The 26624-nt window shown below is 44.8% G+C and overlaps 2 protein-coding genes across 3 annotated transcripts in view; one reads left to right on the plus strand and one right to left on the minus strand.

Annotated features, from left to right (window-relative positions):
• Window positions 1-826: 826 nt before the first annotated feature.
• Window positions 827-6456, minus strand: TMEM79 (transmembrane protein 79). Its single transcript, XM_027870768.1, has 4 exons — window positions 6324-6456; window positions 4513-5289; window positions 3768-3981; window positions 827-1467 (listed from the first exon to the last, which is right to left on the minus strand). Exons 2-4 carry the CDS (start codon window positions 5225-5227, stop codon window positions 1257-1259), a joined length of 1140 nt encoding a protein of 379 aa, XP_027726569.1. The 5' UTR covers window positions 5228-5289; window positions 6324-6456; the 3' UTR covers window positions 827-1256.
• A 1049-nt stretch (window positions 6457-7505) lies between these two features.
• The window catches only part of SMG5 (SMG5, nonsense mediated mRNA decay factor), a 31788-nt gene continuing 12669 nt past the window's right edge, over window positions 7506-26624 (plus strand). Inside the window, exons 1-13 of one of the 2 annotated variants that reach the window (XM_027870868.1) lie at window positions 7506-7618; window positions 11126-11224; window positions 11788-11911; window positions 12312-12468; window positions 14175-14264; window positions 15486-15575; window positions 16378-16456; window positions 17148-17273; window positions 17358-17426; window positions 17903-18111; window positions 18713-18853; window positions 19156-19755; window positions 20527-20702. In XM_027870868.1, coding sequence (XP_027726669.1) covers window positions 7545-7618; window positions 11126-11224; window positions 11788-11911; window positions 12312-12468; window positions 14175-14264; window positions 15486-15575; window positions 16378-16456; window positions 17148-17273; window positions 17358-17426; window positions 17903-18111; window positions 18713-18853; window positions 19156-19755; window positions 20527-20702 — 2034 coding nt within the window. In that variant the 5' untranslated portion in view covers window positions 7506-7544. Of the gene's footprint in view, window positions 7619-11125; window positions 11225-11787; window positions 11912-12311; window positions 12469-14174; window positions 14265-15485; window positions 15576-16377; window positions 16457-17147; window positions 17274-17357; window positions 17427-17902; window positions 18112-18712; window positions 18854-19155; window positions 19756-20526; window positions 20703-26624 lie in introns of those variants that run through there. The other variant, XM_027870869.1, reaches the window with a different exon arrangement.

The raw sequence follows: 26624 nt of genomic DNA on the forward strand, positions 1-26624 counted from the left end.
AAAGTTTTCTGATAAATTGAACTGAGCAAGTAGGCTTCTTTAAAAAGGAAGCCACAGAGAAATAACATGGTGATCTACGCCCTCGCAATTCCCTCTTTCCAACGTTGTTTTTTTACAAAGGGACCAGAATCTTAAAACACCTAACCCTCCCTGTCCCCTTCTCCTCCCCACACATACACACATCAGTACCTCAGCCTTTCATTGCCACATCTCGCTTTGGGGACAAGGCTACCTTTACCATGCATAGATAGATAAGTGGGTCACTATGGCAGCCCAGGTTAGGAGGGGGAAGATGGCAACCCAGCCAAAGCAGTGAAATCAGAACCATTTGGACTTCATTTAGGATCATAGGTTTAGGGCTGGGACGGCCCTTGGAGGTCATGGAGTCTAAGGCTCTCATCTTACAAGTGAGGAAAATGAGACTGAGAGGTTATGACATGTTTCTTCCAGCTAAGATATAAAGGTCACTAAAGGGATGTTTAAGGGAAGCCCAAAGTTAAGACTTGCCCTTCTCAGGTCCTGATGAGAAAACTTCTGTCAGCTTTGAGAGCCCCTCCTCTTGTTTGTTTTGGACAGCTAGGTGGGCCCAGTGGATAGAAAGCTGGACATGGAATCAGAAAGACTCCTATTCATGAGTTCAAATCTGGCCTCAGACACTTAACTGTGTGACCCTGGGCAGGTCACTTAACCTTCTTTGCCTCAGTTTCTCATCTGTAAAATGATCTGGAGAAAGAAATGGCAAATTACTCCAGTATCTCTGCCAAGAAAACCCCCCAAAAAGGGGTCATGAAGAGTTGGACACAACTGAAATGACTAAACCACAACCTTGTTTCAAAATGATTTATTAAGTTATTCCACAGGTTTTCTCTTAAGTCAGTTAAGACCTCATAAAGACAGGGATCTTGCTTTCCCCTAATTCTATTCCCTCCTCTCTAGGAGGCAGGAATCCCTCCCAGTAGTGCTACAGAAAAATCAAGGCAGTAATAGGCTTCAAGAGGCTTTAGGATGAAGTTGCCTAAGGCAGTGTAAGACCTCTGCTACCTCTGTTCCCTGCCCCCTCCTCCCATCACCCACCCCAACATCAGAGTAAAGGATTGGCGAGGTTCAAAAGCAACTAGTGCAAAGGTCACAATCTGGGAAGTCAAAGGGCAGAGATGGTATATCCAAAATCCATTCAGTGAAGAGTTCTGGATCATCTCAGTTTCCTGGGGTTTGGGGGGAAATGGGAGAACATCAAGAACAGGCAGAAGCAGGTATCACCCCCAGGGGTGTGGCTTGTAGTCAGCAGCTCGTGCGTGGTCCGGGTAGTCAAGTCGGCTGTCTGTGGCAGTGAACATACGCTCAGGCTCCACCAGGAACATGTAGTAAAGATTCCACACCAGCATGGAGAGTAGCGGCAGGAAGGTCAGGCCATAGCCAAAGCCTCGGAAGGACCGGCCCACTGCAAAAGTCAACCAGTACACCAGCCTAGGAGAGGAAATCAGAAAATCTCAGAATTGGAAGGGATTCTACTCTGCTTGCATACCTTTAATGAGAAAGAATCCACTAACTTCTGAAGCAGCCTGTTTAACTTTTGGAAGTTTTTTCATTATACAGGATGTCTCGAAAGGATTAAGCTACTGACTTAAAACTGCACTAAGACTTTTTAGGACACCCTGGATAAAGCCTAAATCTGCCTCTCTGCCTAGTTCTCGTTGGAGCCTTCAGAATAAAACAAGCCTAACCTTTCTTCCACATGACAGCCCTTCAAATATTTGCAGACAGCTATCACGTCTCCTTTATCTTCTCTTATCCAGGTTAAGCATCCCCAGTCCCTTAAATGGCCTGGTTTTCAGTTCTCTCACCATTCTTAATCATCCTGCTCTAGACTCAATTCAGCTTGACATTATCCTTCCTAAGATGTGGCATCCAAAACTGAACATAATACTGCATGTGCCACCTAAGCAGGGCAGAGTACAGCAGAGGGATCACGTTCCTCATTCTGGGCACGAAGTTTTTTATTGATGCAGCCCAAGAACACATTATCTTTTGGCAGCTAGTGTAGAGCTTGCAGTCCACTAAAAGTTCCAGGTCTTTTCTGTGTGAACTGTTGCCTAGCCGCCCCATCCTGTATTTGCACAGTTGATTTTTTTTTTTTTAATAATTCAAGTGTAGGATTATTTTATCTCTTATTAAGTTTTACCTTGTTATATGTGAAGCCCCTCAAGATCTTTTAGCCAACATGTTAACAAGACCTCCCAGTTTAACTGAAAAAAACCTGGGAGGTTTAGCTCATCCTTGGATTTAAGTATTTACGTCATTGGCTCTTGTTCCACATTTTCAGGAGGGCCAAGGGTAGATTACAGAGGCACTCCACTAGAGAGATAGGGTCAGGGAAGAGACCAAAGTTTCAGGGTGAGAATCAGTCCCACCCCCATTCCCCATAAAATAAATGTGGTAGGGGGTTAGGGTTAACGTATAAAAATTTTAAGGAGTAGGAGCAGAGGTGATATATTTCGGACCAACCCCATACTGGAGAGTAAATACATTGACATTAACTCACAAGGAAGATTGGGTAAGTGAAAGGAGGGATCTATAAATTCTTCCCAATTCCTCGAAAAACTCAGAAGATAGATCCTACTGCTATAGCTATACAGACATCTTCAAGCATGAAAGATGGCATGCTACATTATTGTTGGTAGGGGACTGAAAGCAAAGACAACCTATATGTCAAATTAACCTTTAATGAAGTGGAATTGGCCAATATTAGAGCACTGCATAAGTTGTCCAGGGTGTCCCAGAAGTCTTAGTGTAGTTTTGAGTTTTTAAAAAAATGCACTAAGACTTCTGGGACATCCTGGATAATACAAATTAGGTAGTATTGAAGGGATCTAAGAAAATGGTTAGGAGGCAGCTAGGTGGCTCAGTGGATAGAGCACTGGACCTGGAGTCAGAAAGACTTGAGTTCAAATCTGATCTCATACACTTACTAGCTGTGTGACTCTTGCCAAGTTACTTAATCCAGTGGAGAAGGAAATGGCAAACCACTCCAGTATCTTTGCCAAGAAAGCCCCATGGACAGTATGGTCCACAGGGTCACAAAGAGCCAGACATGACTGAACAACAGGAAGATAGTTATTACATTGGATAGTTCAATGGAGGTTCAAAAAGAGCTTAAAAGGCTGGAACTTAAGATTCAATGAGGACAAATGTAAAGTTCTACATTTGGGTTTAAAAAAAAAAGTCTATAAAAGTAGAAGATGGGGATTAAAAGAAACTTGGCTTAACACCAGTTCATGTGATGAATATCTGGGACTTTTACTTGACTATGAGCTCAATGTGAGTCACCAGAAGGACAGGCAGCCAGAAAAGCTAGTGTGTTTTAAGGCTGCATTAACAGATTATGGGGTTCTGGAAAAGGGAGAGTTCTACCACACTTGGTGTATTGTATGCAGTTCCAGACATTTTTTTTTAAATGGGGGACACTGAGAAACTAGGATGTGCCAAAAGAAGGATGACCAGGACGTTATGAGGTCTACAAATCATCTTACATAATCATCAGTTGAATTTTCCCAATGGGGATATTTCTCCCAGAAAGAATACTTACAAAAGACATGTTTTTATATCTTTAGAGCTGGCACATGAGAGAGGCAATAAATTCATTTGCAATTGCTCCAGAGACTGCTACAAGGAAGAACTTTCTAATGATTAGAATCATCTAGGTCTTCCCCTCCCCTTTGCCAACCTTTCTGTAGATTGTACAAATACCCGGTTCACCCCCCACTCACCGAGAGATGGCGAAGAGGCCAGTGAGCAAGGGTAGCAGCTTGAGGGTATCCTGGGGCAGGTAAGTGGCAAGTACAGCCAGGTTGAAGAAATAGAGGATGAAGAGGTGGACGGACTGAGCCACGTATTGCCTGTGGATTTCAACATCTCTCTGCTGCTCCCCAAAGGGACGGAGTGCAGAGAAGCACAGCAGGGAGAGACCGTATACCAGAAGTCCTGGGTTAAGAGACAGTGGGGTCATGATATGAAGGGGACAGGGAAAGCAGACTAGGAGAGAGACTGGGAAAAGTAATGGGAAAGGATCAAAGGGAAGCAGGAGGAAGAAAGACTAGGGCTGCTGGGGGGGATGAGGTAAGACGAGTACTCGGGCACCAAATGCAGAGGAGGCTGGGGTGGAATGGGCACTTAAATGTGGAAATAGGAGGTGAGAAAGTGTTAAACGGAGTAGTCAAAGGGCACAGAATAAGGAAAAGGGGGGTTTAGGATGGGAAGAGGGATAGGCCTGATATGCATGGGGAAGGGAAAGTTGGAATAGTCAAAATCTCTGTGGCCCTTTCAGAATTTCGATGAGCCCAGTTCCCATGTCTAGACATTGCCATCACCACCCCACCCCACTCCACACCAACACATACACTGTTACCTTCTCTGTACCAGGTCAAGCTTGTTCACCCTCCTTGGAGAGCTACCCTTAACACCAGCATCCAGTGTCCCCCTGGGATGCCCATTCCCTTCCCCATAAATACTCACCTAGAATTATGGGAAAGGTGGCAAAGACCCCACAGCGGAGCGTATAGACAAGTCGAGAACTCATGGTGGGCAGCCGGGGGGCATCAAAAGGCAGGAAGGCATAAGCTCCATATAACAGGCAGGGGAAGACGATGAGAGCAGCCCCAAAAGAGGCCACGGCCCTCAACCCCTCACGGCCACAGCCTCCACAACTCCCACAGCGGGCAGGGGGCACAACTGCTGCCTCTGCCCACTTCTGTTCAGGGTGGTCTGATCGGGCAGCCCGAGGCAACAGAAAGGCCTGGCATTCACCCTCAACCTTTTTGTCACAGTGGACAATGAGCTCTTCTTGGGGTCTCCTCTCAATGCACTGTGGGTCAATTGGCACAAATGCTTGGGCTGCCTGCTCAGGCATCAAGTTAATGTCTTCCTCAACTGGTTCCTCTGATCTTAGGGGCAGCGCAGCCAGAATGGGTTCTTTATCACATCCCTGCCAACCAGGGGAGTCTGGGAAGGGGGCACTTGGCTGGGGGCCAGTATCTAATGATGTTCTCACCCAGGGCAAAGTAGTAGCTTCACTGCTAACCTTCCCAGTCTCATTCTCACAAGGGGCAAGCTCTTCCCCATCTTCCCCCTCTGGTCTGAGTCCATTAGGGATGAGGGGCTGGGGCAAATTCTTCTCAAGGGCATCTTGCCCCTTTACCTCCAGCAGAGCCAGTGTCTCAGGTTCTGTCATGCTGGGGCAAAGATGGGCCCAGATACCTGGATTCTGGGGTATAATACTGGACTGCCGTCACCCTAGGAGGAGCAGAGGGAGAATTTGTTAAGAATCTTCTTCATCCATAGGGAGAGAGAGCTTTAGGACCAATACTAGGGGAAGGATCGAGAGAAAATTAAGTCATTGTTCTCCTGGTGGGCAGAGGTCCCCATACTTTCTCCAACACTCTAACAGATATTGCCCATGTCATTAAGGAGAGCACTGTAAGAGATATCTCTGCTTCCCTGGAAACTTAAGTCAGATTCTTCCTAGCTTGATAATTCTATATATTTATGATTCTAATCCCCTTCTCCCCTAGATCTGAGGAATTGTTGTGGGTTGGAAATAAAGTATAAAAATTCCCCTAGGAAGGGGAAACTGAAATGGAGTCACATTTTGACATCAGCAGGAAAGGGTGAATCAGGGAGACAGAACCCAGGCATCCCTGCTAATCCAGGCCTCTTCCCTCCTTCTCTCAGTTCACAACACTGCTGTGGTCTTGGCCATGGGCCATCCACATCTAAGAATGAATGGAGTATATAGTATCTTCAGCCCCTTCTTCTGCCTACCACCCCAAGGGCCAGGACACCACCCTCCCCCAGCATCAATCTTGTACCTCTGCTCCTGCTAAGGATCTTTCTGGAGATTCAGATAGTCATACCCTCTCTTTCCCCATTGAAAACTAGAGGCTCCCAACCTCCCAATCTCCTCCCCATGAGCCCCCCCCCCCCAACTCCGTGGGATTAAGCTGGACACCTGAGAAGTGAACAGTACCCACAGAACAATGCCCATAGTTAGGGTTTGGGGGGTAGGCAAAAATTCAGCCACCACTGCAACAGCCCATTCTGTCACTTGGCCAGCTTCTTATCTCATTAGTAAAGTTTAAGGTCCAATCATTGTCTACTTGGGAAATCTATTTCCAATCACTAAACATTTCCTGCCTCCCTTTTCCTATTTTCCCTCCTCCTCTCCTCTCCTCCCTTTTCTTCCAATTCCTTACCATTGACTGGGCTAATTTCCCTCAAATTCTCCAAGTCAACCTCCCCCTCACACCCGGACCCATAGTGTCCCTTACTTTCCATCTAGAGAGATAGAAGGCAGATCCCAGGGCCCATCCAAGAGCTGCTCCAGCTCCCCACTGGCTCTGCAGGTATTTCTTCGTGTCTCCCTCCCTTTACCTGCAGCTCCAAACCAGTCTGACCAGAGCAGGTGGGGCTGAGATTAAAGGGGAAGGCCCCACCCTCACCCTTCAGAATCCTCCGACAGAAAAAAAAAAAGAGAGAAAGGGTCACAGTCCCTAAGGTGTAGGTGTGGCCACATTAGGCGCGTTAAGGAGTGGTCTATACTTGTGAGTTTTCTTTGGTAGAGACTGGCTAGGAAAGGGCATGAGGAGCATGAGTTTGTGTCTGTGTCCAAATTAGTTTGGACTGGCTGATATTAATGTGGAATTTGCAGGTCCTGTCTATTAGATGGAAAAACTTGTTCCCATTTCAACGCTTTCCAGTCTAGGGACTGGGATAAATCTCCAGAAAGGCTGAAGTTTGGACAGCAACCAAGACCTCTCAAGGAGGTCTTGCAGGAGACACAGAAATAAGAAAGTGGAATAAAGGATTGCTGCCCTTTCCCAAATGTCCTTAAAAGAACTGGAGAGAATCCTGTTGGGCTGGGTTGAGTTGGGCGAAGCTAATCTGGGCTGGTCTGGGCTGGTCTGAGCAGCGCGGAATCGGGAATTGCTCTTAAGATAACCTCAGGCTGGAGGTCTTGAAGCAAGAGGCAGGGAAGGGGAAAACAACGGAATTAAATCTTTAGAAAAAGAGGAGAGTCTTCATCTACTTGAACCAGATTCTAAAAGCAGAAGAATGGACTATGTGACCACAGGAGAATAAGATCACAGGCAGCCCTCCTGCATGATACCTAACCAGCCCTACCGTCTTCTAGCTTCCGCCCTCTGCATTGTCTTTTGTCCTTTCAATCGGCTTTGTCGATAAAGTTTTTCGCAAAGAGTGAGAAGCTAAAAAAGCGGCCATGTTGCCCAGAGTTAGTATTGGCAATTCCTTGCCCACCGGAAGAGACAGGATCTCGCGAGATCTGGCGACAGTGAAGTTGCTGGCGTAGTGGTGCTGTTCTCGCGAGACTTGGTGGCCGGAGGAGGAGCCGTCGCGGGCAGCCGCCTCACAGCGATGGCGGCCGAGCAGGGCCGGCGACGGTGGCAGCGGCGACTACGGCCGGAGACGGCGGCGGTGGCGGCGGGTGGCGGGGGCTTGTAACCGGGAGCCGCCCCCGGGCCCCGGGCACCATGAGCCAGGGCCCACCCGCAGCGGAGAGCAGTGAGCCCGAGGCCAAGGTCCTGCATACTAAGCGGCTTTACCGGTGAGGGCGGGAGAGGACCTGCTGGGGTGGGGGGGGGGGGGACAAGGGGGGGGAGGGGGGGGGGGGGGTAAAAGGCGGGGGGGGGGGGGGGGACGCGGGGGGGGGGGGGGGGCAGCAAGGGGACAAATGGAGAAGAGGAGGGGAGGGTAGAATTTTGGAGGGGGCTGGGAGGGGCGGGACTTTCGAGCTCTGGGTTAGGGTCTGAGAGTTGGAGTTGGGGTGGGAAGTGGGTTGGACACGTGGAGGAAATCTGGGGTGGCCTCTGGGTTGGGACTGATTCCCCCGGAGGTGTTGGAGTTAGAAGATAAAAATAGGGCTTGAATGTTGGTGCCAGTGAGATCCTTTGGTGGGAAGGAAGGGGCGGGGGTGGGGGTGGAGGGGGCGGCCTTCAACCTGCAAGAGAAAACTCAGGAAAAGGGAAGGGTGAGCTGAGGGGACCCAGTGGGGAGGGATTGTGGAAGTAGGGCGCACAGGGTGGGTCTGGGAACTGAAAGGCTGTCCTATATTGAACATGGACTTTAGAGAGGTATAAGAAGTGATTGATGGGTGTGCTGTAGGGGTACCTGGAGACTCCTGGGTCCTTATTCTGTCAGCCTTGTGGCTGATTCCACATACTTTATGCCTAGTCTCTGATTTATGAAGTGCCACACCTCGTGGGTCATGACTTTAGTCCTTTGCTGGGAGCAGGATGGCCTCCCCACTCAGTGGTACTGGGGAGATGGAGAGGGGAGGTTGGCTGGACCTTTCACCCCATAAGTGGGTCCCCTCTGGGATCATGGGATATGCTGCATTTAAGCTTTCCATTCCTGAACTAGGGTTGCTCTTTGCATTTAGCTGTGGCTTGGAGACTCAGGACAGGGGAAGGCAACTCCTCATATCCTCAACTACATCCCAGCAGGGAAAGAGTCAAGGCTTGTTGTGTCTTCTTCAGCAAGTGGGCATTGTGCCTGTTTCAGCTGTGCCAGCCAGAGGGCATGGGGAGATACAAGCTGCTCCAAAAATAGTCCAGTGATCAAATCCAGCAGCCTGAAGGCTCCCACCTTGAGCTGCCCCTCAGCCGTCTCAGGGTGCATGAAGAGCAAGCTGATGGTGGCACGTGTGTCTCTTCTGTGCTGCTGGGTGTCAGTGCTGCTTGTCACACAAGCAGCAGGCACTGGGCGAGATTTCTCTCTAATCTGCACCTGGTAGTTGTTCTGACCCTCTTCTGAATGATCTCAGAATCTAGTCCCTTCTAAAAACTAACACTATGAAGTGTGTAAACTGGTGTGTTGGCGCATGCATATATAGATGTTGGAATTCTATCCCTGTGCATGCCTTCAAGCATGAGATTTGAGGCATCCGGTCACCTGTCATTGTTATTTATATGTAGCAAAGGCATTTGACAGAAGAGAACTGAGGATAAGGTGTCTTTGAATTCTGTATGTAGAGAAAGGATTCCATGTATAAGTGTAGGACCTGTATCTCTGACCCTTAATTTCTTTGGAGGTAAGGAAAGGAGCTACCCCAACCCCTCTGTGAGTGAATGAGTAAGCAGAGAAAGGGATATTGGAAGTCATAGGGGTACCATGGTAAGGGATTCTTTTCTTCACACACACACACACACACACACACACACACACACACACACACACACACACACACTCTCTCTCTCTCTCTCTCTCTCTCTCTTTTAAAGTGCTTACTTTGTGCCTGGCAATGCAATGTGCCCTGAGGATGCAAAGACAAAACAAACTGCTCTCAGGAATCTTAGATTCTAATGTGGGAACAACATAAGTAAATATATAGAAGATAACATACATGCGAAGGAGAGATAGGTAAGCTTAAAGAGGAAGGTACTGGCTGCTGGGGAGAACCAGGAAAGGCTTCCTTCAAAAGGTTTGAGCTGAGTCTTGACAGAAACCTGAGATTCTGAGAGGTAAAAGTGAGAAAGGAGAGCATTCCAGAGGTGGGAAACAGCCAGTGCAGAGTCACAGAGATGGAGATGTAGTATGTGTCAGGAACAGGAATAGGCCAGTCTGGCTAGACCTTAGAATCTGTGAAGAAAGTAACGTGTAAAAAGACTGAAAAGATGGGAAGGGACAGAGTGTTTTAAATGCCTGAAAGGATTTTATATTTTATCTTAGAGGCAATAAGGGGTTGGTGAAGGTTATTGAATAGTGGGGTGATTTGATCAGATTGTCACCTTAGAAAAATCACTTTGGCAGCTGTGTAGAAAATGGATTAGACTAAGGGGAGACTGGAGGGAGAGAAATTATTTAGGGGGTCATTGCAATAATCCAGGCAAGAGTTTTTGAGGGCCTAAACTTGAGTAGTGACTGTAGTGAAGAGGACATATCCAGTACATGTTGTGGCAAGAGAAATCACAAGATTTGGCAATTAATGGATTATATGTAGAGTATGAGGAATTGAGAATGACACCAACCTTGCAAACATGGGTGCCTGGTAGGATGGTGGCGACCACAACAATAATAAGGAAGTTTGGAAGAGCAGTGGCTTTGGGAGCAACAACAGTGGGTTCAGTTTTGAACATACTGAGTTTGAGATTCCATGAAGTGGGACACCAGGGGCCCATTGGTGATCTAGGAGAGAGAGACTGGGACTGGATATATAGATCTGAGAGTCATCTGCATAGAAATGATAATTGAGCCTCCATGGAGTTGATGCGATCATCAAATGAGAGAGTATGGAGAGAAAGAGAAAAGGGCCCAGGAAAGTGCCACAGGATACAGTCAGTTAGTGGGTGGGTGTTAGTTGTAACGTGGATGAAAATCCCGTGGAGGGGAAGTGGTCATATAACTGGGAAAGCCAAATAAGAGCATGTCATGAAAACCCAGAGAGGAGATAGCACATTAGAATAAAACATCCTGACTAAAGAGTTAGTAGTTGGGACCCTCTGGAAACAATTACTAATACAGGATGAGGTGCCTAATCCTGCTGCCAGAAGTTTGCCTGTCCTTTTCCTCGATATTGGGTACCTCTTGGATTGCCTGTTAAAAGGTCTTGATAACCGTTTAGCCAGGTGCTGGCAGCTACCCTGCTGGCACCAGAATAGCTATCTAGGTGCCAGGCCACTGACAGTGAGGCAGAAGTGCCTGCCCCAACCCCAGGCAGGGGAGTAGAACTTGGTCTGCTTAGGAGTCTTGGCAGGGTTGGTCTTTGCCCTACAAAGGACATAGGAGAACAGTAAAGACTATGGCTATGGCCCCTCCACAACCCAAAGACAAAGTAGTTGAGGCTAGAGCTGGTCTGCTCGTTAGTATAATGTCAACTTCTGAGTCCTCTCCCCTCACCAGTCTTAGAGTTGCTACTCTAATGCAAAGCAAGACACTAAGAATGGCATTTCTTTGTGGCTAAGAGATGATAAGTTTGCAAAGGATAGGTTCCAAGGATTCTTCAGTTTGAATGGTGCCTCCCTTAACCTTTTCCCGTTTTCCTAATCCCGGTTCTTTTACCCATGCCAACCCATACTCATGGCTTAGGGTTTGTCTATCTTGTATTTTTTTGCAGGGCAGTGGTGGAGGCTGTGCATCGACTTGACCTCATCCTTTGCAACAAAACTGCTTACCAAGAAGTGTTCAAACCAGAGAACATTAGCCTAAGGAACAAGTAAGCTGGGGCAGCCTCCAAACAACAGTTCCCAATTCTCCTTCCCTTCCATCCCTCCTCATTTACCCTGTTCTTATCCTTAGTAAGTCATGTCAAATTCAAAGGTATTCTGATAGCCTAATAAGAATGACTGTCATCTTGTTGCCCAAGATTTTTAGTTTTTCTGAAGGGAGGAAAGAGGAAACAGCTCCCAGAGTTTGTCTTCCTTTCTTGCTTCATCTTCAGTCTCCATATCCCATAGATTGGAGATAGGAACCACATTTGAATCATGAGGAAGAATTGTCTATATTTTACCCTGGAGAGAAAGAGAGAAAAAGAAAAATCAGGAAAAAAAAACAAGATGTTAGGAAAGAGAGATGTAGTTTATTGAAATTCTTACATGTCTTTTTTTTGTTTGTTTGTTTTTTGGAATGGTGATACTCAGTATCATTTTAGACTTTGTCTCTTAAGTGAGGGCACAGTTATCTGTGTGGTAGGTGTGTTACCAAATGTCTCCTTGTAGCTAGTTCATCTCTTCAGATAACCTCAGAAAACTTTCTTTCCCCAACCCCTGCCTCTTCTAGGCTTCGTGAACTCTGTGTTAAGCTTATGTTCCTGCATCCAGTGGATTATGGGAGGAAAGCAGAGGAGCTACTGTGGAGGAAGGTGTACTATGAGGTTATCCAGCTTATCAAGACCAACAAAAAAGTAAGAGGAGAGGTAGAGCAGGGGGAGGAAAGACAGTGAGGAACAGCCTGTAGGGAGAGGGAGAGCCAGTTGAGGTCCAAAGAGGGGGGGATAGAGGAAATGGAAAAGAGTGTCCAGAGGGTAGGGAAGGAGGCTGTGGTAAACATAGTTGGGGATCAAGAGGAAGTAGTATCATTCTGGATTTAGAAAGTTAGGGGAGGAAGGTAACCAGTACTAGAGAACAGAACTGAGATGGAGGGGGTAGGAAGATGTTCTGGTTTTCGTGAGGGTAAACTTCATCCTGGGCTTTAAAACTGTAGGCATATTCCCCCTATGTAAGAGGCCAGGGTGGTGGGGGGCGGTGCCCTGAGCCCTTTGCTTAGCTGGCCCCTCCCCTTCCCTGATCCACCCGCCCCCCCAGCACATCCACAGCCGGAGCACCTTGGAATGTGCCTACAGGACACACCTGGTTGCTGGTATTGGCTTCTACCAGCATCTCCTCCTCTACATCCAGTCCCACTACCAGCTTGAACTGCAGTGCTGCATTGACTGGACTCATGTCACCGACCCTCTAATAGGTCAGTGAGTCTCAAGGACTTGTCTTTTAGTGGGAGGTGGAATGTGGGCTAGGAGAGCATGTCACACTCCCTCTACAGAAATTGTATCAAATCTTGAGGATGAAGTTCTACTGGCTTTTAAAAATAATACGATTCTGAGGTATCAAACAAAACAAAAACACAGTGTTAGATGTAAAAATCTTAAGGAATGGAAGGTACTCCCCTTTAGTTTGGGATGGATGATGGCAGCCTGACTTAGAAAAGGGGGAAGGAAAGGATGACTTTGGGTAGCTCTGGGTTTAACAAAGTATATTAATCCTTTTTTTTGGTCAGAGCCTTTTTTTTTTTTCCTTTTGGCTTTGGGAATTATCTTCCAGAGTTTCATTTAAGAAAACCTTTGGAAATTACTAATAAACATTTTCCAAAGTACTCACAAATCTCTATTCTGCCAACAAGTATACTGGCAACTATAACGCTCACCCCCTCCTAGGTTGGCTGTTTGCTCTCCAAAGAACTAGGCCTTCTTTTCCCTGCTCAACTCGCCTTCCCCGGTAAGAAAAGATTGACAATCCAGATGGCTAGCTTATCGGCTTGTGAACATTTAATAGATGAATTCTCTGGGGCAGAAGACACTGAGAAGACTTATTGATGCCTTTTGCTTTTGTATAATATTCATTTCTGATTGTACACCTTCTTCTTTCCCATTCAACAAGTCTTCTGTAAACAGAGATTTAAAAAAAAAAAAGCTAGTTCCCCAACTTAATCTTCAAAAAATTAATTTTCTGATATTGATTTGTTCAGCTCAATTCCCTTCCATTAAAGTTTTTTCCCCTGTCCTCTTTGTCTAGCTCACAACCTAAGATGTCTGGCTCCCTAAAACAGGAAGGCTCATGAACAAGGGAAGGGAGATGGAGGGAGGAAAGGATTGCTCCTTCCCCAAAATCAGTAGTTCTTTGAATTGAGGATGAAGGCAACTCAAGATAAAAGGGAAGGATTTGAGAAATCTTGTAACCCAAGGAATAGTTGTTGATTATGCTACCATCATCCCCTGGTCACTGGGACCTGTCAGTGGTCTCCTCCCTGACCATATTCATCTGTTATCCATTAGCCAAGATCATTTTTTTCTAGCATGAGATACTTGTTCTGTCTGGCTCCAAAACCTGCAGTGGTTATATTATATCTTGCCTCCAATATTAAGTCCTTAGTTTAGATGCCTACGCCTTCTTCCATTAGGGTTCCCCTTTCTCATCCTTAGGTCTTCTCTTCCTCCCACTTTTCAAATGTTAACTCATTTTTAGAATTTCTGGTTCAGCTAGGCAAATCTGTTCCCCATTTTCTCCCTCCCACTTCCAAATCTTCATATAGGTTGGTCCTTGCCCCCATCTTCTTACTCCGTCCGTCCCACCATATTTCAACCTCCTCTCTTCCAAGAAACTTCCTCAGAATGCCTCGTTCTGTCCTAGTCTCTTAATACTGATGTCCAAAGCACTGGCAGGATTTTCTATGCTTGTCTCTCTGTCACTGTCCTAAGGAAGGGTATGTCCCTTCCTACGCATTAGCTAGGAGAGTTTCCAATGACAAGTACTGCCTCCCTCTTCTAGATCTTTTCCTTATACTCCTATTCTTTCCCCCACCCCCCAGTGCCTAGGAAAGGGCTCTTACTTACAGGGCATGGTGAAAACATGAGGAAATGTTAGAAAATAGACTTAAAGGCTTTTCTCCCTCAGGTTGTAAGAAACCAGTATCTGCCTCAGGGAAAGAGATGGACTGGGCTCAGATGGCTTGCCACCGATGTCTGGTGTATCTGGGAGATTTGTGTAAGAATCTGCATCTTTTTTTTTCCTTACATCTTTCTTTTTTGGATAGAGGGAACAGTCAGGTCCTGGGTTAAGAGCTAAGCTGCTTAAGTTTTTGCCTCTATGCCTGGTGTATTAAGTGATATGGGAGTTTAACCTCTGATTCTGCTTCTTCCCCCTGTGTGCTAACTCCATTTGAATAATGCAGAAAAGGTCAGTGAATGATGAGGAAAAAAAGAATAGATTTGAACTCTCAGGATGTTAGAGTTTTTCCATGGTAGGTTAGAGAAAGTTTAATTTTATATCTATCAGTTTACCACTGATATTTCTTGTCCCTGTGAGTTATTGTGTGGGAATAAGGTACCCACTCTCATCCTTCATGGAACCTCAGATATACTAGCTCTGTATCGGAGAAGAAATGGCAGATTTCTGTAAGAACTTCCTTACTCTCAAGAGTGTCCATTTCCCTGTCTGCTGTCTCCAGGCCAGACAATAATTTATTAGGTAGCCAAGGCTGTTACCTATTTTCCGGATTATCTGCTGCAAATGTGTAATCCTTGGCTCCCTTCCTCCCCACCCAAGTGTTGTGTATACTTAGGGAATATAAACTATATAATATGAGCCTAAGCAAAGTGTATTTAAGAAGATTAAATGTACTGCTTTTCTCTCCTATCCTCCTCCCCTACCCCCCCTTACTCCCGTCCATATATTCCAAAATCAAGTAGAAATTTTGGGGGTTATCCATTGGCTTGGATTATCTTTCCTGCAGTTCTCACCACCTCCCACTCCCAAATTGGTATAAATAATTAGGTCTGTCTGTCTGTCTGTCTGTCTCTCTCTCTCTCTCTCTCTCTGCCCCCCTTTCCCCCCACGCCCCCTCCCTCCCTCTCTCCCTTCCTCCCTTCCTCCTTCCCTTCCCAACCCCCTTCTCTCTCTCTCTCTTTCACTGTCACACTCACTCTCTCACTCACACACACACATCCACACACGCACGCACGCACACATACACACATACTTTTTTTTGGATATCCTAACAAAGGTGGGGGAAGAGTATTGAGCAACTTAATCGATAGTCACTATGTATTGGGACTATACTAGGGACCCAAGGCATGCCTGCATTTCAGCTCAGGTTTCTTTATCTCCTGCTGCACCTCCCCTGAATAGGTTCTGAGATGAGGGTAAGTTTCCTTTGAAAGTGAGAAGCCGATGTTAACTTTCAACTTTTTCACCATTTTCCCCCAGCCCGATATCAGAACGAATTAGCTGGTGTGGACACAGAACACCTGGCTGAGAGATTCTATTACCAAGCCTTGTCAGTGGCTCCCCAGATAGGTAAGTGTCATTCCATTAGTTCTCCTGATCCAACATCATCTTGCTTGTGAGAAAATTTCTAACCATAAACACTTTGCAAATTGAGTTCCATAAAGGAAGAGATTGAAAATAGATCAGGAAGCTGTTCAAACCTTCTTTTTCCCCTTCTCACCCTTGATCTCTATAACTTTATCTTCTGTTGACAAAGTTTTCCTCTTGATATTTACTCTGCCTTGCTTGAGTTTGTCTCTCTCTTGCCCCTCCTTATGTGAAAGGGAATTCGAGAGAATAGTGGGAAGAGCCAGAGCATCCATGATTGTAACTCTTTGAAGGAAGATTTTCTGGAAAAAGAGATACACTTGGCTTGTTGCCATTGAATGAGAAGAGACAAAAACCTTCTAATGGAAGGAATGGAAATTAACAGGAAAGATGGCCCAGACAAGAAAAAGTAGGCTGGGGTGGTAAAAGAAATAATAAAAGATGGCTTTGTGGAGCTGTACCTCCTTTGGAGGAAGGCGGCCTGCTTATTCTTGGTGTAGCAGGGAAGGATGGGAAGCAGAATGGAATGCCTTAGAGCACAGTGTAGAAGGTGAAGGACTCCCAAGCGGTGTCACTAGGAGCAGGGAAATTGAAGTTGGACAGGAATGAAAGGAGAGATGAGAAAACAAGACTTAACTACTAATTACCAAAAAGAGATTCCCTCTTAGCATTTGGTTGTCTTTCTCTCACCTCATCTTCTGTTGTCAGCAATTGCTTGGTTGGGTCTCCCATTTCTTGGTCAAGGCATTGTGGCTTTAGCCTATCTTGATTTCTTCCTTATCAGGTATGCCCTTCAATCAGCTGGGTACCCTGGCAGGCAGCAAGTATTACAATGTAGAAGCCATGTACTGCTACCTGAGGTGGTAAGTGCCCTTCTCCTGCAGAGAGGGAGGGGTGTGTGTGTGTGTGTACACATCCCTTCATTAGGAGCCTTAAAATCCTGTAACTGGAGTCAAGGCAACATAAATCAAATTAGTTCATAGGATTAAAATTGCATTTATTACATTGCCATATGACAGTACATTATCTGATCTGTACCTCAGTGGAGTTTCTGCCTTCTGGAAGCTTACTTTCTAAGATTCACGAACAGACCCATAAGATGAACAGAGCCAAATAAAAATGACAGCATTAAACCAAGATATGAAAAATATGCTAAACTTAAGTAACATATAGGTTCAAAGCTAATGTGTTTTAGGAATAAGAATGAGTAAATTCATAGATGGAGGAGAATAGCTTTGGTCTTACTATTTTCAGGCAGGGGAGGTAAGAGAAAGGTAAGGCATTTATTCTTGTCAGATTCATCTCGGAAGATATTTTGAAGGAGGTGGATTTTTTGGCTTGGCATTTTCTTTTTCCTCGTGGCACTTGTCTCCAGATCTAAAGTTGGCTGGACATGTAAGGTCAGGTTAAGTGCAGTTTGTAGTTATTGGTGATCCTTCCCCCATATGATAATAGTATCTTTTCCCAAAATTTTAAACAAGTGTCCTTTACTTCATTTCCTCCTCTGGCTTAGTCAAGTTATAGCCACAATGCCTTTCTGCCTCTCCCTCTCAGCATCCAGTCAGAAGTGTCCTTTGAGGGGGCTTATGGGAACCTCAAACGGCTGTATGACAAGGCAGCCAAAATGTACCACCAGCTGAAGAAATGTGAGACAAGGAAACTGTCTCCCAGCAAGAAGCGGTGAGTGAAATGAAGGAAGGATTCTGTGGAGGTGAGACCACTCCAGAGCCCTCCGCAACAGCTGTTTGTTCCTTCTTACTTCAGGTGTAAGGACATCAAAAGGCTGCTAGTGAGCTTCATGTACCTTCAGAGTCTTCTGCAACCCAAGAGCAGGTATGTGCAAGAGTCTGTAAACTCTGAAATTGGGCAAGAAGCTGCATTTCCCTTTCTCTATCCAGGAAGGCTCTCTGACTGAGGAGAGCTGGAAGGGACAAGATGTTCCTGCTAAATTCTACCTAAGTGTGGGAAATCCCCTTCCCCAAGCCAGAAAGGTGAGGAAGTGTCCTCTCACGTTAAGATCCTTTACTCATAAGTAGGAAGTTCTTTCTTGGTATCTAACTTTCATTCTTAGTGGGGAGCACAGTAGTCTATTCCCTTCTTACTTAGGTAGATCGCCCTCTGGAAAGTAGTCCTGTATCCACTTACATGTGGATGGAGGCATGAGACATGGCCTAGTCTCATGCAGTCCTTTAGAGTGTAGGGTGCCATCACCTCACAGCCTTCTTTTTGGGTCACATTCACAAAGCTCTTTTCCCTCTTTCTTTGTCACCATTGGCCTTTCACCTCTGTGTTCCCTGGCATCTATCTAGTACCCTGGACTCGGAGTTGACATCACTCTGCCAGTCAGTCCTGGAGGACTTCAACCTTTGTCTCTTCTACCTGCCGTCTTCACCCAACCTCAGCTTGGCTAGTGAGGATGAGGAGGAGTATGAGAATGGTTATTCTTTTCTCCCTGACCTTCTTATCTTCCGTATGGTCATCATTTGCCTCATGAGTGTTCACAGCTTGAAGAGGGCAGGTAACCATCTTGTCAGACTTTCTTACCACTTTAAGCCTCTAGTTGGGTTCCAGGCTCCATAGAATCCCTCTTTGCAGCAACTTGTTCTCACCTAGATACATAGCCAGTAAGTCCCATGCTTCCAACCCTTCTGCAGCCCTATTCACACTGTTCTGTATGGAGCTTTGTGGTGGACGCTAAGGGAGAAGGAAAAAATCATCCCCACAGAAGGAATGGGGCATAATCAGGCTAATAAGTCTTTCTGGTAATGTAGGGCAGAGTTTGGGAAATGAGACAGGACTGAGTAGAGTGACAAGATGAAGAGACCTTGGTCGCTAGAAATAACCTATGCGAAGGCTTAGAGCAGGAGAGTATTTCAGTGGCCACAAAAAGTTAATAGAGCAAAAAGTTGATGGAGCAAAAAGTATAGTTGTTTTGAGGTCACAGGGTGGAGGGGACCTCAGCATATAGAACTGGTAAAATAGGGTAGGAATTTGGGAGGATTGGATGAGACATCCTTTGAGCTGCTATATGTATGAGAATAGGAGAGATAAGACCCTTGTCTTCCGAAGGGTAATTCTACATTGCAACCCCTGAAGCCCTTCCCTCTCTCTAATTTTAGGATCAAAGCAATACAGTGCTGCCATTGCCTTCACCCTGGCTTTCTTCTCCCATCTTATCAACCACGTCAATATCCGGCTGCAGGCAGAGCTGGAAGAGGGAGAGAACCCTGTGCCAGCATTCCAGAGTGATGGGACAACAGGTGTGGGAATAGTGAGAGGGACTAAGGAAAGTCATCAGAGAAGGGGACATTACGTAAAGGGGTGGGGGGAGAAGATATAGATAGATACAGATACCTATCTGTATCTGTACATGGAGTTCAAGTATGGGTTGGACTAGGTGGCCTGCAGCATCCCTTCTAACTGAGATTCTCTCATTCTCTTGAGTAGTCAGGGATGGAGAACTGAGGAAAAGGTGCTATTGGATGGAAGGAAAAGACCCCAAGCTTTATCCTGTTACTGAGCTCTCCTCCCACACTTTCAGTCACATCACTTCTTCCCACAGATGAGCTTGAGCCCAAAGAACCACTGGAGAAGGAGGTGGAGCCAGAACCGGAGCCTCCTCCCCCAGCACCAAGAGTGAGTGAGGCCAAGAAGAGTCGTAAGTTCTCCCGCCTGTCTTGCCTTCGTCGGAGACGCCACCACCCACCCAAAGCTGGTGATGACAGTGACCTGAGTGAAGGCTTTGACTCAGATTCAAGCCATGACTCAGCCCGGGCCAGTGAAGGTTCAGACAGTGGCTCAGATAAGAGTGATGAGGGTGGGGGTACAGCTTTTGATGCAGAGACAGACTCAGAGATGAACAGCCAGGAGTCACGCTCAGACCTGGAGGACATGGAAGATGAGGAGGGAACACGGCCTATGGCCCCAGACCCGCCTCGGTCCAGGCCAGAAGCTTCTGATCCCTCCAATGGCCCATTGGGTCCAAATGAGGCCAGTATTGCCAGTAACCTGCAAGCCATGTCTACTCAGATGTTCCAAACCAAACGCTGCTTCCGATTGGCCCCCACTTTCAGTAACATCCTTCTACAGCCTTCTAATGAAACTCGGACCACTGCTGGTAACAGGGCCTGCATCAATGGGGACCTGGACAAACCTGAGCCAGGTATTTCAGTCTCTTGGGATTATCTAGCCCTGGTTCCTAAGTCTGTACCAAATGGGACTTATTCCAGTGGGAGGTTCTATCCTCTTCTGGGAGGTTGCCCTAGCCTTTAATGTTGCCCAGTTTGTCTCTCAGGGAGTTCTTAGTGCAATCTGGATTCCTTTTCTCCTTCTGTAGTAACAGCAAATTCAGTCATTCTACCCACCAGAGATCTGAAATACTACTTCCTTGGTCTTTATTTCTTAGTTTTATACTCTCAACTCTGAACTCCCAGCTCCCAAACATTTTCTTCCTCTTGCTCTTCCATCACTCTTGCCCCTAAGCCTACATATCTTACATATGGCAGGTGTGGGACCAGAAAAACTGACATATAGTGGGACATGTTGAAACTTATTTGAATGTCAGCATTGTTGAAGGAAAGCTGGGTCCTGATTGCCCTTCCTTCTAGCTCAGAGATTATAGAATCATAGATTTAGAGCCAGAAAGAACCTTAGAGGTCCTTTGGTCTAACCTCTTCATTTTGTTGATGAGAAAACTGAGGCTAAGTGACTTTAACCAAGGTCACACAAACAGTAAGCATCAAGACCAAGGTTCAAACCCAGGTCATCTGACTCCAAATGCAGAGTTTTTTCTACCTCACCATAATGCCTGAGGGAACCCTAAATAGCCAGCCATGCACATTAGCCTGAACCTAAAAGAAACTAGATGGCAGGCTTAAGATGCCAGACATCAAGTCTTTCATCTCAGCTCTTTGTCCTCGCTCCTCCACTCTAGCATCTGACGATGGGTCTGAGTCAGAGGAGAGTGTGTCCAGTGGACGCTCCTGTCACAATGAGAGGAGCATTCAGGAGAAACTTCGCATCTTGATGGCAGAGGGACTTCTTCCTGCTGTGAAAGTCTTCCTGGATTGGCTTCGGACCAACACCGACCTCATCATTATGTGTGCACAGGTCTGCCTCACTTCTCCCTCTCCTTTACCACCCCCCCCAAAAAAAAAGAAATTACCTGCCTATTAGCTCCATAACCTCTGCTGGGGGGTAGGACACAGTACTTGGGAACTTTCCTTTGATGTGTCTACAAATTAATTGAGGGATGATCTGTGATGGAAGGCCCTAAGAGGTTATCTCACATATGCCCCTGTTTCCTTTATTCCTGTCACCGTAGGAGTTAAAAAAAAATCCTTAGAGAAGATAGTCCCACAACTTGCTCAAAGATCAGCTTCTAGTCCTACCCACCTCAACTGTCAGAAAGTTTTACCTAAGACTTGACTTAAATTTCTTCTGCTACAAGTTTTGCCCATTTCTTGTAGCCAATTTCAGTTCCAGTCTTTTTCCTGCTACTAAGAACTAGAATTGTAGGCAGGAGTTAGGGACCTATTGCATAAAGAGAATGGAGTCAAGAAAATCCAAATTCAAATACTGCCTCAGACATCTTCTAACTTTGTTGTCCCTGGGCAAGTTACTTACCTTCTCTCTGCCCCAGTGTCCTTATCAATAAAACGTGTATAGCACCATCATATACCACAGGGCTGTGGTGAGGGTCAAATGAAATAACACGTCATTATTAGTCCTTTCTTCACAATATCCTTGTGAGGCACGATGTAGTACATTTGGATAAAGATCAACGAAGGGAGATGGGTGTTTATTATTTCTGTTTAACAAATGAGATGACTACGACTTAGGGAGGTGAAGTGATTTGCCCCACATCAGACATTTAGGATCAAAGCTGGGACTTGAACCTGAGTATCCTAATTCTAAGACAACTGTTCTTTCCATTATACCGTGTTGTCTGCACTACAACCTAGAATAGGTGAGAAAATGTGGGTAGAGTATGTCAGGAAGTTGGAGAGTGGAGCAATGTCACAAAGGAAGAAAGGAAAGGAAATGCTAAGTTTGGAGCTACAAAACAAGTCTGAGGCTCTTAGAGACAAGAAAGGAATTGGATATTCTGAGGAGAAAGCAGGTATTTGTCTTTTCACGATATTAGAACCCCACCAAGTATGAGTCGGAGGAAGAAGCAGAGGAATGGTGATTGATAATTCCCTGCTGAAGGGGTGACAACACAGCTCTTTAGGGACCTGGTAACAACAGTAAATAGATCTGAGGTACATATTCAACCTATTGATAACCTCCCAAGTCACTTTAGGTGATTCTTAGGAGCACAAATGATAAAGCCTGAAAGGAACTAAAAAAATACTGCTAAAAATTGTAAAGTTATGGGCAAGGAACTGAAGATCCTATGTAGGGGCGAAGATAGAATGTTTTCATAGCTGGTTATTGAAGGCAAGGAATACAAAAGAGATAAATCCGTTTAGGATGTGCCTGGCCAAAAGGTGGTGTATGAGAATGAGATTGGGATTGCTGGACCACGGCTTTAAAATAGAGGAATGACAGACTCCTCCTGGAGGATGCAATGCACCTAACAGACCTGTAAGAATATATTTGCTGGGTGTCTTAGAAATCAAAAGTTCAGAAAAGCTCTAAACTAAAAAGTCTGGAAAAAGAAAGCTGTTTATAGAGATCCACCGATCTAAATACCGTAGAGAGAGGCTGCAGTGAAAGAAGAAGAGCAGTTGAAACACTTAGAAGTTAACAGAATCTAAGAAAGAAACCAATCATAAATAAATTCTGTGGTTTCAAATGACTGAAATTTAGGCAAAAAGCAAGAGGAACCATAGCTCTTATCAAGATCTTACCTTGGGGGCAGCTAGGTGGTACAGTGGATAGAGCACCGGCCCTGCAGTCAGGAGGACCTGAGTTCAAATCCGGTCTCAGACCAAACACTTCACACTTACTAGCTTTGTGACCCTGGGCAAGTCACTTAACCCCAATTGCCTAAAAATAAAAATAAAACAAAATCTTACCTTGTAGACTTAGCACTGAGACTTGGTGGCATAAAAATCTATGACTGAAATAGATGTGGTTCTCAGTGTGTGTAGCAGAAAGAGGATAGCTAAAAGGTCAGGTAGAAAGCATTGTATATTAAGAAGGCATGTGAGCAAATCTGAAGAGCAAGGGTAAAGTATGGTAGAGAGCATTTGGATAAAGGTTAACAGAAGCCATTTCTGTCACTGAAGTATACCCTAACCAGTGCTTCTTAAAACTGTGGATCAGGGCAGCTAGGTGGTGCAGTGGATAGAGCACCGGCCCTGGAGTCAGGAGAACCTGAGTTCAAATCCAGTCTCAGGCCAGACACTTACTAGCTTTGTGTCCCTGGGCAAGTCATTTAACCCCAGCTGCCTCAAAAAAAACCAAACAAACAAAAAACAACTATGGGTCGAGAATGAAAAAAGCTTAAGAAGCCCTGCCCTAGACCACCTGAACAGAAAGAGGAAATCGATGAATTGGAGACATATTTGGCAGAGGGACACAGTGTAGAAATCATAGGAGACTTGCATTGTCCATGCACCTGATGGGTAAAGCTCTCTCTGTTATAAGTCCAATAACTTTGCCAGAAGCCTTTATACTTTCATCCTTAAAATGGAGAAGCTCACAAGGGGAAGTTCTTCCTTGGATTCAATTTTTATAGGGAAGATTGTTTGCTTACTTACCAGGTGGAAATTATGAGAATCTTGAAGGAGATGGTGAGCAAGGACCACTGCCTCCCAGAGTTTGTTTTAGAAGGAAGAAAGCCTGAACAGGATCTAACATGGACTTAGCTTGACAGGAGCTATTTTCAGCAGTTTCAGAGGAAAGTTCAGTAGAATTCCATGGACTAACATTCAGTAGAAGCCAGCCCAGCAGTGATGGGAAACTCAAGAATTAAATTTTAAAGATAAAAAGGGAAACAATTCCACTGAAGAGAAGTTATCAGAGGAGACTGACATGGCTGCACTCGAGAACTCTCCAACCATCTCACCTTTTAGAAAGTATGTACAGAAAGTGGAAGTGAAGGAGGGGAAAAACGATGAGTACAAGAGATTGGCACAACACTGCACAACTAGTGTCAGAAATGCCAAAGCACTAGGTGTATTGAGGCTGGCCAGCAAAACTAAGGGCAGTTGTTAGAGGGGATATTTTGCTGGTGGGGGAGGAGATTGAAGCAGGGTTAAGACCTCAGTTTGGGCAGGTGGAATGATGGTCACTAACCACGGAGAAAAGATAGAGCTGTTTCATTCTCATTTTGCTTCATTTTTCCTCTGCTCTTGGGAATGGCAGAACAAAACTGCCTAATGGGAAGTTAATACCAAGATAAATAAGGAAATTGTACCAGATGAATTGTGTGATGGATATGGTTGCTGAGTCACCATCAGCATAATATAAAAAAGACTGTAGAAAATGGGGAAAGAGCCTCGTGGACTGGAGAAGGGTATATGTTGTCCTGGTTTGTTTGTTCTAAAACAGTTTTAAGAAGGAATAGCATCTACAGCCTGTAAGCCTGAGAGCTTACCTTAGTTTCTTTTTAAAAAATTTTTTATTCATTTTAAACTTAAATACAAAATGAGAAAAAAACAACATTTCCATGTATATAGCTGAACATAAAGAGTAGATTCAATATGAAACCATAAATTTCCATTTCAGACTGTTTATTTTAAAAAAACAACTATGTAATAAATACTACATACTGTTTTCAATGCTACCCAGCTTTTCTGTGCTTCCTTCTAGGTTTTCTTTTGTTCTCTGCTGTGTACTTTTTTTTTCCTCCCTCCCCACCCCGCTCTAGAGAAGGCTACAATTAAACGAGGAGCCTATATACATACATTCATGTACCCACATATACATATATGTAAGAACAGACTATACATATTTTTATTTGCCAGTTCTTTTTCTGGGGGGGTGGATAGCATCTTTTTGTAGGTCCAAGTCTTTCCTTGTTTTTCTAAAATCAACCAGCTCATCATTTCTTATAGCACAGTAGGATTCCTTCACAGTTGTATACCACAACTTGTTTAGCCATTCTCCAGTTGAAGGGCATCTATAATTTTTGCCAGTATATCTCAAAGTTGTTTTAAATTGCATTTCTCTAATTGATAATGATTTAGAACATTTTTTCATATGACTATATAGTTTTGATTTCCTCATCAAAAAACTAACTGCCTGTTCTTATTTTTTGATTTCCTTAGTTTCCTGGGGAAATTCTGAAATGAATTATTCAAGAGATGGTTAGTGAACATCTAGAAAAAGTGGTGATTCCAAGGAGCCTATGTGGCTTCATCAAGAACAAGTCATGCTTATAACTAACCTAACTTTCTTTTTTGACTGGATTACTAAATTAGTATGTCAGAGGTATTTGATAAAATATTGTATGTTCTTGGGAAAAGATGACTAGATGTGGTCTATTTAGTTGGATTTAGAACCTTTTGAATGGCTGTGCTCAAAGAGTAGTCATTTATGGTTTGCCAGAAATGGTCTCCAGTGGAGTGCCCCTGAGGTCTGTGCTTGACCATGTACTGTTTCATGTTCTTGTCAGTAACTTGGATAAAGGCATAGATGGCATGTGTACCAGATTTGCAAGTGATACAAAGTTGGGAGAAGAGAACTAACACAGTGGATGAGAGATGATCCAAAATTACCTTGCCAGGCTAGAGCAGAATGTTAAATCTTGTTAAATTATATTCAGTAGGCATAACTGCAAAATCTTATGCTTAGGTTCAAATAAAACCACCCTAATTAAGGAGTGAAGAGGTATGATTATTCAGCATTTTGTCTGAAACAACGCTGAGGGTTTTAATGTGTGCCAGCTCAGTGTGAGTCAGCAGTGTGATGTATTAGCTATTTGCTAATTTGATCTTGGGCTGCATTGAGAGGAATAACTTCAAGGAATAAGGAGGCGATAGTCCTGCTTACTCTGTGTAGGTCGGAACACATCTGGATTTGTGTTCACTTCTAGGCACCACAGGTTAAAAAGGTCATTAATTGCTCTGCCTCAGTTTCCTCATTTGCAAAATGGGGGTGATAATAATAGCACCTTCCCTGGGTGGTTGGGAGGTACAAATGAGATAGCAAACTTTAAAGTGATAGATGCTAGCTATAATTATTCTTACAAACTTGAGGATATCCAGGATGATAAAAAGTCTTGAGTCAAACCGTATGAGGATCAATTGAAGGAACTGGGTACTCTTAGCCTGGAGAAGAGATGGATCAGGACACATGACTGTCTTCAGGTATTTGAAGTCCTGTCCTATGTAAGAGTAAGCTTGTTTCTTGTTTGGTCCCAGGAGGCAGAACCAAAAGCACTGGGTGGAAGCTGTAAAGAACAAAATTAGGCCTCATGTCAGCTCTCCAAAAGTAGAAGGCTTCTCCTTCACTTAAGGGCTTCAAATGGAGGCAGATAGCTACTGAGACCCCTTCTAACTCTAGAATTCTGTGATTGTATGCTAATTACCAGGATTGTACTATAATTTTGTACCTCATCATTCCCATGCATACCCTCCTTTATAATAGAATACCTCTTTGCCCATGTAAGAGAGATTCTCTCTTCCTATTTTCTGATGTGTCTTACCATCTAATAAGCTTGTCACCAACACTGCTGCAGTTTGAAGCACTGAGGTTATTGGGAGAATGGGATATCTCTGAGAGAACCTGCTGTTTTCTTTAGATCAGATGTACAAGCATTTATTAAATGCCTCCTATGGGCCAGACATTGCTGAGTGCTTTACAAATATCTCATTTGATCCTCAAACAACTCTAGAAGGTAAGTACTATTATTATCCCCATTTTATGGTTAAAGACACTGAGGCAGGCAGAAGCTAAGTGACAGGATCACACAACTAGTAAGTGTCTGAGGCTGGATTTGAATTCAGCTTTTTTAACCCCCAACTCTAGATCCATTATACCATTTAGCTGTCTCTAGGACAATGGGGACCTGGGTTTTTGTTGCTCAGTCGTTCTTCAATCATGTCCAACTCTTTGTGACTCCATTTGGGGTTTTCT

The sequence above is a fragment of the Vombatus ursinus genome, unplaced genomic scaffold (genome assembly GCF_900497805.2).
Source record: "Vombatus ursinus unplaced genomic scaffold, bare-nosed wombat genome assembly UNPS02014798.1, whole genome shotgun sequence".
Lineage (NCBI taxonomy): Eukaryota > Metazoa > Chordata > Mammalia > Diprotodontia > Vombatidae > Vombatus > Vombatus ursinus.